The sequence below is a fragment of the Rhipicephalus microplus genome, chromosome 4 (assembly GCF_043290135.1).
Source record: "Rhipicephalus microplus isolate Deutch F79 chromosome 4, USDA_Rmic, whole genome shotgun sequence".
Taxonomy (NCBI): Eukaryota; Metazoa; Arthropoda; class Arachnida; order Ixodida; family Ixodidae; genus Rhipicephalus; species Rhipicephalus microplus.
The window spans coordinates 34,231,197-34,245,262 of record NC_134703.1 but is presented as its reverse complement, the minus strand read 5'-3'; the positions used below and the strand labels follow the sequence as shown (position 1 = coordinate 34,245,262).

Sequence of the window (14,066 nt, the reverse complement as noted above, 5' to 3'; positions counted from 1 at the left end):
CTCGTAAGTATAAATGCTACACTGCATGTTAATGATGACAAAATACTATGTAAAAAAACAAACAACACATTCAGTCTGATATTCAACAGTTCACAAAGAGCACATACACAACATTAATCAAAAGAATGCGTAATGCTTCACGATATAGAAGAGCTTGAAAGTTAAATAATAAAGGAGAATAGAAAAAACTTCTGTATAAAAAACTGTATCTCAAGTTTGTGTCAGAAGTTTTAGGGCTACTATTAAGGGTGGTATTATTGGGAAAATCATTTGACATGTGGATAGGTTACAATAGTGCTGACATATTAAACGCCTTGGTGGTTACCAGAGATGTAGGTGAAGCTGAGATGAATATGTATCCTGCGTGATGTCAAGAGTTCACGTTGTAGTGATGTTTTGTTACTCTAGACGTACTGGTGAAATAGACATATCTGGAACACTTGGTATATTAGGATTTGAACCTGCGAGTGTTCGTGAGCGCCGCTAGTAGCCATAACGGTGTGTGTGGAACACTTTTTTTCTCTGCTGCCGTCGTGAAGCACATCACCTTTTTATGAGCTGGGAGCTAGCCAATAATCTCGCATCTGATGAGTTATTTGAAGGTCAGAAGTTTAGTCCCTGCCAATGGCAATTTAGATTTCTGTTCACTTATTTTCACAATTACATTATAATTACTTAAATAGCACCCTCTATACTTTCTGTGGTTTTCTTGTCTCTTCTGATTAATGCTGTTCTTAGCAAAGAAAAATGAGCTCTTAAAATTTTTCTGTTTTCATACAGCTACACGAGATACTTTTATAGAGGGTATGTACTGAGCCTTGATCTACGAGGGGGCAATACCGTGGCCGTGCCATTCTGAAGGTCCGTTTGTACGCGCCATCCTGCTGTCTGTGCTTCGGCATGCAGGACATGTTCCAGAGGTCTCTGGACGTCCAAGCTGCCTTGCAGATCTGACACAGCGTGTGCAGAGAGTATTTTTGCGCGTACTGTTGGCACGCTGTACTTCAGAATGGCGACCCCCGACACTAGTGATCTTTGCAGGTAACATCAAGTGCGTACCCCCTATAATATCTTTCATGGTTCCACAAAGCAATCTCAAAGTCCGATTAATGACATTGTAGTTTTGATGCAGAGAGTATTGACTCAGATTTTAAACTAGATACTAAGAAGAAAGGTAGTCTGGGCAATATAGATAATGCATTTCCCACTGTGCTTGTGGGCAACTTTTTAACAATGAAAGAGAGCTATGGCGGCAGAGCTACTGTCCATGTACTTTTCCGCAAAGTAGTCCGGTTCCACTTGCGCTTTGAGTGGTCGCTATGTTCGAATAGCAACGCTGAATACATCCTGCCATGTCTGCTTAGACAGCCATTTGTGAGCTAAGTTCGTTGCAAGCTCCCTTTAGTGAGTTGTCCAAATAGCTGGAGGGTGACAAGCACTCATCTAAAGACGAGCCGATTTGGATGTGAGGTGCACGTTTTACGTTGGATGTTTTTACGCATGCGAAAATGCGAAATGACACTGCACAAAGTGAAACAAATATGATTATCTTCTAGGTGTGTGCTGCGTCTCTTTATAAACAGCATCCCATAGAGAATGTTAATGATTCGCACATGAAAACTAGGGCGCAATTGTGGTACTGTATTCTTCAGTGGTGGCACGCGCCCACTTGGGCTCCTTAGCCCTTCCTTCATTGCCAAGAAAAGGTGTCTGCGAGTAAAGATACTCATTAATTACAAGCTGCTGTTTTCAGAAAATTCCTTTCGACCTGAGTTGTCCATCTAACCTGGAAATTCACTAAATGCTACCACTATTTAAAACTTGATGCGGACTGTGCTTGTTAAATTATAGACCAATCTTTTTTACATCTTATTCATGAAAATACTTGAATAGATATTTTACAAACACACTGAATTTTTAGGTTAAAATAATATTTTATCTGATACTCAACATGAACTATTATACTCAATTGAGCATCAACATACTATGTGCCCTAACTTAGCTTATTGAATTCTTTCTCATATCACCAAGGCTCTACGATGCAGGTGAACAAATCTGCACAATCTTCGTTAGTTTTTCAAAGGTGTTTGATACTGTCTCTCACGTTAAAATATTTTAAAAAAGCTTGTACACCTCAAATTTAGAGGTGAGTGATGCACCGTGTGTTTATTCCAATGGCTTGAAGTACGGTGTGCACATTCATGCTGGCTTTGAGATAGGTCCAATACTGGTCATTTGGCATCTTTATGCTGCGCAATGCTTCAGAGGGTCACTATGCTGAGAACACTACAATGTTCGGCGACCAGTTGACATGCAGGGTTCCAAGAACCATGTCAAGAGTATTTTTTTCTTTGCTTGAAACGAATGCAATAAAAAAAATTTGTACTTAGCCATAATATTTCATCCTCTTTATGCAGATTGATGCTGACTGATTAAATATTAGATTCAATTACATAAGTGACATTAATTACTGAAAATCACTCAACAAAAGACATTTCTTCATTTTCTTTCTTGGAATGTATTACTGAGTGCCTTAAAATCCTGTCCTGCTAATTTGACACATTTGGAGACGGTGGATCACAATTTGCGCTTAAAGGGGATATTGTCTTAACAGCTATTCTTCACCCAGTTTTCATCTTCGTATTCTTCAGCTTGCTGTTCTGTCATCTCATCTTTACGTTAAATCCCTGTAGTTTCTTCACACTCTTCTTCTCTGTCCACTTATCTCTTTATAGTGACTACATCACACCTGCTAATTCAATATCCACCAGGCATCATCACGAGCTGAATATGCCTTCTTTTCGTAACCAAAGTAATGTATATGAATAGTTATTGTCCTTCTTATTGAAATATAGAATGCTTTACCTGCCCATTCTAGATCTTTACCACCTGCGGAATTCATTTTGTATGTTATAAATGTGATCTTCATGATCAGTACATTGTTTTGCATTTGCTATCTTCACTCTTGTGGTAGCCCTTGAAAGCTGCAGTATGTTTAAATGTATAAATATTCTACTTTCATTTCTCTCTGCTAATCATTGAAATTTTGAAGCGTTGGTCTATATGTAAAAGAAAAATACTATATCTCTTAAAGATACTAATGGTAGCACAAAGAGCAATCCAGAATGTTGCATTGTTCTAAATGACAGCTTTGTGAATTTTTTTTCCGATAGCTGTACGGACAGTCCAGTGCATGTATCGAAGCATTTTTTCTCTTGCGACTGCTTGTTGTCAATATTGGGGGGAGTTTTTAGTTAAGTCATAGCTTATAACTATTTTCTAGCTGTAGCACTGGCGAAATTAATTCTGAATTTTTGAGAAATACTATGGCGGGGTACTTTTTGTAAATTTTATATACCTTTTTACTTGGAGTCTGTCTTATGCTGGACTTCGCCTACATACTAAAAAGAGGGAAGAAAGGCCCCTATGTTGAAATTGAGTAACAGGCATTGCCTTATCAAACACAGACCCATTTCACTTACAACCATGCCTTACAAAACCCTTGAGCATGTCACATTTTCTAATCTCGTTTTATTTTTTGAATCGAACTCTTCCTTGTTAGAGAAAGGGCAAGGGCTGTGTGTGTCTGTCTTTGTGGTCATCGTTCCCTAGCACTGTAAAAAAGAAATTATTGAATTATGTACTAAGTTATTCACTGTAGTCCTTTACATTTTGCTAAAGCTTTTGACAAAGTGTCTCATTGCTTACTGTTTCTTGAACTCAATATCCTGAAAGGGCTATACAACACAAATTAAATGTCATTTTCGTTGCTTCCTCTGGAATTGTGGAATGCACCAATATCGTTAGGCAAGTGGCAATGCCAAGAACAAAGCTGCTATAATTTTACTTCATGGTCAGCCCTGCAGAATGCAGGGGGGGAATAGCTTTACAGGGTGCCTTAAATGATGACCCTAACATCTTGAACTGGATAAATTTTTTCAAACTGTACTATATTTGTAACCATTAATACAGCTGCATTCCTGGACTTTGATGTCAAATCGGGGATTCCCAAAGGCTCTATCTTGGGCCTATTGCTCTTTGTAATGTATACTGATGGCTTGGTTTTGATAGTTTCTTTGAACTTTTTGCCTGTGATTGCATTTTATACCACAAAATGAAACTATTTGGCGTGGAAACTTTATTCTTCAGTTAGACCTAGATAACATGTGAAAGTGGTTTTCACAATGGCTGTTTTTAAATCTCCCTAAATCTGAAATTATGTCTGGCCTGCCCAGTTTTATTTGTCTGTATTATTAATAGCTTATGTAACTTTTTCATTTATTATATTTGGGCATTTTCGAAAAATGCCCACAAAAGGGGCAAAAGGAGAGTGTTTGTATCCTGGCTTGACCAACTCTTTGTCAGGCACTTCGGGCAGGTACATCAAGACAACACATAGAAATATTCAACAATGTGCATATAAACAATAAATATGAAGAGCCCTACATTAGAGAAATGTAATACGATACAGACAAAACTGTTCCTTAGCAATAAATACAAATTGAAATGTGATGTAATTAATATTGAATACCTTAAATATGTTACATACATTAAATACTTCCAGTACATGCACCCTAGAATTGTTCAATGTTTGTAGCCTCCCTGGCATATTAAATGCTTCAGGAGTAGTGTTGCACAATAGAACAATTTGGTTATCAATTGATAGTTATTCCAGCACATTGGCTCGACCAGCGCATATGAAGATTATATGCAACATCTTTGCTTAAGTGCGTATCAGAAAAAAGAAATCTTTAATATTTTGTTGGCTAGTTGCATCCTTCAGCACTTGGCAGTGCATTATACACACAAAAAAAAAGAGGCATGTTTGTGAAGACTGAAGTTGTTATTAAACTTTGTGTGCATTTTTGGACAATAATGCTTTCTATATTTGTTTTGCTGCACCCAGACTAGAATGCAATACATGATTTGTGAGTGGATAAATGAAAAGTAAAACTGCCATTTAACTATCCCTGGAAGGGAATGCTGAAAACATGGAACTGATCGGTGTTGAAATCTTTATGTGAAGGGTGTTCACCAACACAAACACCAGCTCGCTTGTGCTCCAGACAAAAATTCAAAACTAGGCATAGCACCCATACTTGGCACACCAGTTCCAGAAAGAAGTAATAGAAGAGGCTTTTTTATTCAAAAAAACAGTTACCTGTATAGAGTGCAATGATGGATTCCAACCACAATTTGAATATTTTGTGTGATCGTATCACAAGGTAAACAGTCTGATAGACAAGAACACATGTACACACACAACCACATGTATGCCTCCATTTTCTTCGTCTATCGCGCTGTTTCCCCGACGATATGTTCAACCAACTAGCTGACAAGTTCGCCCTTCAAAAAGAAAAAAAAGGACAGTTTAATGTGAATCTCTTCAACATCCGTGAACATCTGTGAATTCACATGGAGGAAAAGTATTGCCTTCATGACTTCATGATTGTAGTCTGGGGCCGGATGAAAGGTTTTTGTGAAGCACCAACACAAACAAGCTTTTTGGTTTTTCTTAAGAGAATGGGCAAGAACGCTGCTGAGTTCTAGTCGAGACATTGTGACAACAACGAAGGAATTTTCTACAATTTTTGAGTACAAACAAAGCGGTAGAAAGTGCAAAATACATCTCGAACAGTAAAATGCCTATCCTGGCAACGTACTTTCAGTTGTAAATACTATAAGACACTGCTCACTTGATGTCTCGAGCCTCTAAGCATGATGGACGAACATTAGCACTATAGGAAGAAATCGGGAAGTATGTAAGCTGATTGCTTACCTGAAACAATCGGATAGCGTGTCATGATGCTGCATCTGTTACAACAGCCATTAAAATGCATGGCGGTAGCAGTCGATAGAAAAGTCGACAAGCTTAATATGTGGCAGAACATGAAAACAACTTGCTCGAGACAGAAAATAGAATTTAGTTAGCTATGAAAACTTATAGCTCATTATATTTTCGCTGTCGTCGATTCTTGCAGGCGCCAAATCTCTTTTGGCATCTGAAAAAGGCAGGAAGAGAGAGGGAGGCTTGCTTCAAAGCATAGTGTTATTTTACAAAGTTCCAGGGGCCTTAGGCGAGGCTAGGTATTGTGTGCATTTTGCACCAGCTCCGTTTAATCAGTGTATTTTGTGTAATCAGGTGTACATGGCTACTTGAACACAGCCAGGCCATGGCACTTTTTGCATTGTTTTTTTTTTTAAACAAGGGTGAACACACTTCAGCTCATCTTTGCAATTGTTGCGTATTGCCATTGTAGGCGGCAGAGTGCGGCGTGGCGTTGGTCCGTGGACCGTGCTGCCTTGGCCTCTCGCTGGACGTGGCTGCAGGCACAGGTAGCCGATCTCGAGTTTCGCATCCGACAACAGACGGATCTGTGCCGGCAGCTGCGGAGAGCCAAAGGTGACGTGTGCCTCGAAGGCCAAGACCCGCACCATGCCGACGACGACGACAAGACGGAGGCCAAGCCAAATGGCTTAGTTCTCTCTGAACTCTTGCCCGGCTGCGCACGGACACGGGCGCTGGCAGCCGGTTTCCGTAAGCGGAAGGTGGTGGTTGCGGCCTCGGCGCTTGCCTCGACACGCAAGTCGGCCCGTTTGTCAGCAACAGTACAGTGTCCGTGTCGTTCAGTGTGTGGACCCACGTCTCCCGGTGCCGCAGCTGCGGACTTGGCCGCATCTTCAGCAGATGGTGGTCTGGCAGTGGATGGGCCTACCCTGCCGCCACTTGCGCCGTGCTTAATATGCGGTGGGCGCTACAACAGTGTTCGAGCATTGGACACTGAGCTAATGACGCGTCAAGAAAAGGCAGCGCTGCTCGACCCGGGCTTCCACCCTGTGCTCTCATTCTCCACAGGTGAGTGTTTGCTTGTGAGGATTCTTGGAAGTTTGCTCCAAAATGTCGTGTTCGATCCAGCCTCACTGTTTATTTTTGGAGTCTCTCTTTGAACACTTCTCGAGTTAAAGGAGCACTGATATCAAATTTACTCATGCCAAGATTTTGGCGTCAGCAAGTAGCTATAGACCCCGTAGCAGTGATTCGTGACTGAAGTGCAAATGAGGGACGAGTAACTCACTTCTATTGATTTATATCACTGGTATCTAGCACTACTCAGAAAGGCCAGTGATCCCGCCATATTTAGCGCTGGGAGCATCAGCAGTGGCGCTATCTCGCGGTCACCTCCAGATCCCGCCACAGCTGGCCATTTCTCCACAGAAAAGAGTGACGTCAGGCTCAGCTGCTCCCCAAACATTTCGTCTGCTAAGCAGACACATTCAGTCATGCCTTGTCACCTGCTTTGCTGTCGTCGCCATACAAAGTATCGACTCGGGTTCAATACAGTAGTCTGGAGCTTGCAATCCCCGCGATTCGCGACCTCGCAAATTATTTTTGCTTCGGTCGACCTTTTGCAGAACAGTGATTCCGAAATGGTCGTCGTTCCAAGCAGCGCTGCAGAGGTGCCCGAGGATGCACGCTCCAGCCATGTTCGCTCGTGTGTCTGTTAGCTATATTGGTGTGTTTTGGCGCGCAAAGCATTCAGGTATACGCAGAGGGGTCAATGCAATATAGCTATCGCGAATGAGCATCAACAAAGAAATAGAATACGTTTCCAACTTCCAAGGTTTTTTGTTGAGCCTCCAGATGGCACCACCTATCCAGCCTCTCACAGTTCACATGGTATTACCACTTTAACGTGGACGCAAAGTCTACAGATGAACTAAAATTCAACGATACCTGCGTGTTACTTGTTAGCGGTGATATCAGACTGTAGGCTGTTCCACTTTCGATAGCTTGTGGTCGTGTTGTGCAACACATACGTTATATGAAAAAACACCCTCATTGCGCTTTTTCCATGCTTCGAACTAGACGACTGCAACTCACCTGCAACTCGCAACGATTTCCTGACTTGCTGACCGACAACCACACGTTTATTCATGCTCTTTTTTTTTGCCATTCTTTTAAAGGTGGTTTTTTCTAGATAACTTCACGTGCGTTTCTGCGCTTCGGCGACACGATAAGAACACTCGAATCATATACGTTGTCGCTACTAGGGCGTCGTCACTCGGGATGGTATTTGTGGAATGTATCACACCGAATACGTAGCACTAGTGTCAATGTAGCAGGGCAGTCGATTTTCTGTTTTTTCTCCTCAGTTTTTCTACGCCGTTAGTCATCGAATTAAAATAACTTCCACGCGACGGATGCCGTTCAAATTTGGCCAAGAAGACCTATGCATACCAAGCTATTGAATGATGAGCACGTTTCAATCTTAAAATTTGATGTCAGTGCTCGTTAAGTAAAATATGCATGCTATGCTGGAAGCATTTCTTCACCGATTTTTGTGCCAGAAATGGCTGGCTCTCGAAAAAGCTTCTATAAACAAACTGTCACAGTGTGATGCTGCATACACCATACTTTGCCCGATAGATGCTCTTTTTTGTTGTGTAAAGAAGGCCTAAAAATTTATAGTTCATTGACATGAGCTAGTGACCGTAGAGAAGCGGGGGGGGGGGGTCTGTCTAAAAATCTAAATAAATATTCTGTATTTCTGTTAAAAGTTGAGTGCTAGCGACAAATTGTCCTGCAAGGTGGTACCAGAATGTCTGGGGTAAAGACCGAAGCTCTGTTCATTGTCTGTATTTCTTGCCTACAGTAGATTTTCTGCGAACCGCCCCCATTTCGTATACAGAAGGAGAGCGTACTGTAAGATGCTCAAGGCATAAGCTTTTAGAGTTGTAGACCATGCTCTAGGCGGTAATGGTGATGGTAATGTCTCTCGACACACGCAACAGTATGAACACTGCTCGTGTTGACCTGTTCTCATTTTCTTCAATGGGTTCTGACACCACCTTTAAAAGGTTTTGGTTACTCCACCATACAACCTAACTGACCTCTCGGCCGGTCCCCTCTTTTGGTAGTAATGAAGTTTTGATTATCATCATCCTGTAAATATACTGCTCTGAGCAAGCGTGATACTCGGCAAACGCTTATATTTTATATTGAAGTCGATTTTCTTAACGTGCACCTCATGACATTGACACTAGCCTGACATCAGGCTACAGTGTTAAATTTTTGTGGATACCAAAACTACCAAAAATAGCCACTTGTGCTTCATTAAAGCATTAAAATTGGATTGTGCATCACTGTCGAAGCCACGATACAGAGCAGCCGTGGAAACCTCACGATATCTTACATGAGCACGTCACAAGAAGCTCTTCCTATTTTGTGATGTCAGTGTACAATAGGAACAGATACTACCTTTTAAAAACATGTTGCGATTAGTTTTTTGGGATATGCTCATGCTTGTCAGTACCATTTTCTGGGCCCTAGAGAGCTTGGACTTTCATTTGATGCAAAAAAAAAAACTGAAAATTTTTATTTCGGTAACCCTTTAAATATTGAAGACTATCGTAACTGGTGCAAAACTCTCAATAACTCATAACTTGAGATCCCTCTTCCCCCCTTTCCTGTGCTGCTCCGTGAGTCAGATAATGCGCCCACTGACCACACATTGCATGATTCAGGCACCGTGCAGCGTAAGCAGTAAGAGCGGTATGTTCACACAAGCAAAGCACTGGGCATACAGATGTCTTGTGTTAATTTTTGTGTGCCAGTTACACGGCGAAACACACTGGCTGTTACTCATGGATAGGTCGTAAAGCTAAGCCTTTGTATGTATAGCCTACAGCCAGTACGAAGCGACGCATCTTACACATATTAAAGTGCTTGTTGCATGTTTTGATTACGTGGCTGGCATGCATAGAGCATCGCCAATCACCTTGTATAGAAACTTTGGCGTGATCATCGAAGCACCATGAGCAGAGGTGCTTGTTAATGTCATTCGAATTGGTTTGGATGCCAGGCCGAACAAAGCACCGAGACACCCAATAATGTAAATTGAATTGGATTGGATGCTAATTAGCATGAATTGCTAGCAGTCCGCATGTTCTGGCACCACGGGTATGCAACTTGTGAAAGTTTCATGCCGCACACTACACGACGAGCCTTTAGTACTGCTACCACATACATGATATGCAGATGTGGCATGCAATGGGGAAAAGTAAGGGGAAAAATATTGCAAATTTGCTGATGTAAATGAGTAAATTATTTTCTAATAAGAGTAAAACTGGAGCTGCTTCATGTCATGGAATTCACTTTGAGAACTTGTGCTGTACCAACTTAAATACAATATCAGTTCACGGTGCAAAGCAATACATGAGAAGCTGATTCATGGCTTTTTGATTTTTTGTGATTATCTCGACTTGCCTGGTCGTGATGCCTTGCAACAATGTTGTTTTCACTGAAATGAGGTTCACAGCCACATTGCTGACTGTGTGCGTGCAATGTGCCATAAGCCATTGCTAGGGATACCTGTTTCAGGCACCCTTATTTTAACATCTATGCATCTTCCTGTGTTGCCTATGTAAACAGCATGGAATAAAAATCGAATACTGTGTTCAGTACTTTATTGCTTGAGACCTTTCATGCCACAGCCTGACTTCCCTTTGTTTCTTCTCTGCGTTTCTGTTTACACATCTGCTAATTCCTCCTAGTTTATTTGGCACAGAAATATCTGCCTGATATGCTTTCTTAATATGTGGGTTAGGCGGGAACCTATGGCACAACCACAATGCTGCTGGTTATTTTTCTAACAGGTTCTGCTTTAATTTCTTGACTTTAGCGTTCAAATTACTCTTTTACATGCTGTGGTCGCAAAGTGATCTGGGAAACCCGCACCTTTTATTCTGTCTGCCTGATTTCACACGCTTTCTTTTATGAAGGCTTGTCTTTATTCTGTCTGCCTGATTTCACATGCTTTCTTTTATGAAGGCTTGTCTTGTTCACACTTGAACGTAGACGAGGAATGACAATGAAGTCTGTTTACTATAGTTCGTTACTACTTAAAAAGTTCGTAGAGGTGCCACCTGCATATCTGATTGCCTCTGTGGCTAAAGAAATAGTCCCGCTCATGCACAAGCCAGTGCTCTCCAAGGGCCTCCGGCCGTAGAGCTTGCAACATCAGCCCAAAGTGCGTGCCCATCGGTGCAGGCTTGTGCACATCCGGCGAAACCGAGCCGTGGGATCTTCTGTGTGATGTTTATTACTGTGTAATAGGCTTGCTGCCTCACTGCCATCTTCTGCATCTCTCAATTCCATTCTCTGAAAGCACTCCTGAGATCAGTGGCATGTGTCCTTTGAATGACCTTTAAAATGTCTTCTAATGGGAAATTTTCGTCATGTTTCACAGTTGAACCTACGAACTAACAGATCTATGCATTGGAGTCGTTCATGTGGAATCGATGTATTTCTTGCTTTTTTTACAGAGATACCACTGAAGCTGCACTTTGAAATGCTGCTACGAACAGGAGAACTTCAAAAGCTTGCACTGAGAGCGTCTGCGACATTAAGGAAGTATGTGTGGATTTCTGGGTTAAACATCAAGCTTTAACAAATGGTTTGTTAGGAACGAAGTACTGTGTACTTCAATGGTGCTTCATGTCTCAAAATTTCAGTGTTAAATTGTTAGTAGCTCTTTGCAAATGGCTTCATTGTTAATTGAGTCAGAATACTTTATTGTACAATCTGACCCGTCAAACTTTTAAGTAATACGACAAAGGATTCATAAAAATACTAAAAGTTATTATACTAATCGAGGTTTTCAGTATATCAGCCCATATCATTACCACATTACGAGGTATTGATCACCAGTGAACAATGTTTTCAAAAGCAATGAAAAAAAAAAGTCACATGTTTGAACTTGTAGCATCATCTCAATAATTGTACATGCATTAGGGTTGACACTGCTGTACGGTTCACATTTTAATCTTTTTGAGGCATTTTTCAAGAGCATGTGAGCTTGAAGTGCATTTGAGCACTGCATTGGCCTTGACACATGAGAAAAAAGCAGTTCTCGCTTGATTCATTAAATACTCGATTTCGCTTCGTAATATTATGTGGTAAACATATCTTTTTGGTGGAAAAGTTCTCAGTACAACCAAGCATGGAGTATTTTGCTTTGTGTTGGAGGTTTCTTAGCTGACAGAGTACTTGATTTGCGGTTGTAATTCCTTGAAATAAAAGTTGCCAAAAGTTATTAATGGTAAGGGGGTTGCCTTCTGGGGAGTATACTCAAATTCTGTTCCAGCTTCTGACTTTGGACTGTTTGGAAACAACCAATGTTTTGCTATTTTGTACAATGCTTGTGTTCAAGATGTGAATTTATGTGGTTGCCGGCGAGAACTACAAAGGAAATAAATGCAGCACTCTCGTCAAATGCAAACACTTACTGCATGATTTAACTAGTTTGGGGCCACTGAAGCTGTGTGTGCAAAACAAGTCTGCTTTTGTCCAGTGCGTATTCCTGTGATGCTCTCTTCCCAGTTCACCGGTCTTCAAGCCATCTTTTCAACTCTGAAAATTCAGACTTTCTAAACGAACCGCCAAATTTTTTATAGCACTAATGCATTTATGAGATTGATTTTCTGGCCGCACTTGTGCTGAGAATTAAATTTTCACCCTAGTTGCTCGTTTTAAGTCTCGCTGCTCAACTTTGAAAGCCACCGAATTGGATTTTCTGCTGGCTGCCAGTAGCCTGTCGTGTAGCCTCCAAGATTGGTAGCATGCACAATATTTTGGTTTCCGAGGCCATTCCCGTTCTTTCCTGGTTGACAGAAGGCTCATGGCACACTCTAGCACTTTTATTTGCCAGTCAGCTTCATCATTATTAGTATGTGGGGATAAAGTTCACTCATCACCAAATCGTCATTCTGTAGGAGCCCATGACTGTGGTGTGTCAAGTGTTTTTGCGACGGTGTGCGCATCTCATGTTCTTTGGCTGAGTGGTTACGGTGCCCGGCTGCTGACCTGGAACGCGCGGGTTCACTGCGGTAGTCTTGTTTTTATGGAAATAGTGGAGGCTCACGTACTGTGCGATATCAGTGCAGGTTAAGCAACCCCAGCCCTCGGGTATTGCATCATTAAAGTCCTCCAACGAACTGCGATGTGGGCATACTTGTGTGTCTGTGTTCAAATTTGGAAAGGTTGGTGTCATGTGCCCACCAACTGGTTGGCAGCAGTGATTGCCAATGTGCTTACGTCACCACTGTAGCCTGTATACAGCCATATGTGCTCAACTACAAGCCTAGCATAAAGCAGGGCATCAACAGGGACTGTTTAGGTGGCTCTAATCTTAATAAACTTCGTTTTAATGTCTTGACAGCTTTTTCAGACTGGTCAGTTTTTCGGACTACTTTTGTTCCCTGCCAGGTTTGGGAAGCTGTATATAGCCCAAATCAAAGTCCTGCTCCTGTAGGAACTGGTGTGTCGAGTGAGCAGTGATAAATCGGGATATCTTTCTGAACAAATGGAAATATATTATTACTTGTACAAATTGTGTTTGCAGAAAGTCTCGCTTGGCCCAAGTGACTGGCCTCACTGTGGACCAGGCACGCAAGAAAAGCAGGAAGCTAGCACATAACGCTGCCCAGACTCTTCTTTCGTCAGCAAGTGAGTGCATGCACTGTTGAATCTAAAGGGCATACATGGCATGCTTTGCTTGACATGCTTTGTGATATGTTGGGTTTGACGCAGAAGCAAACAGAATGCTATATAGGGCAGGTGTCAGGCATGGAGGTGTGCTGCACTTTAAGGCTTCTTTTAAATTTCTTGACCGATTTTGACAAAGCTTGCAGAGTTTAACCCTGCTGTAAGAGAGCAGAACGGAAGACGAAAACAGAAAGACTCGCACGAAGTTGTCCCCTTGGCGAGTGGAAAAGTGTGACCAGGCTGGCTGCTGTTTAAATAAGGGGCTATAGGCACCAATATATCGTCAGAATAGCCATCAGCGGTCACGTTGGTGTTTATTCTAAAAAGTGCAGCAGGTGTTCCGAGTTAAGTAAAGCGACTTGTTAGCCAATCATAGAAACCCATTGGCATGGGAAAGGGAGGCTCATAGCATTGCCTTGCTGAATGTGTGACCACTCCATCGTTTTATTATCAGGCAGCAGGGGTGGAAAAGCTGCGCCTTTGTGGGCCAAATTTGTTACCTGTGCCATCCTGCGCCGAA

General features: G+C 41.8%; 1 protein-coding gene across 2 annotated transcripts in view; it reads left to right on the top strand.

Moving 5' to 3' along the window:
* Nucleotides 1-14,066, top strand: part of nsl1 (non-specific lethal 1) — a 48,381-nt gene that overhangs the window by 3,673 nt on the left and 30,642 nt on the right. For both annotated transcript variants that reach the window (XM_037422727.2, XM_075892513.1), the window contains exons 2-4: nucleotides 6,261-6,856; nucleotides 11,326-11,413; nucleotides 13,404-13,507. In XM_037422727.2, the coding sequence (XP_037278624.2) occupies nucleotides 6,261-6,856; nucleotides 11,326-11,413; nucleotides 13,404-13,507 (788 nt within the window). The remainder of the gene's footprint in view (nucleotides 1-6,260; nucleotides 6,857-11,325; nucleotides 11,414-13,403; nucleotides 13,508-14,066) is intronic.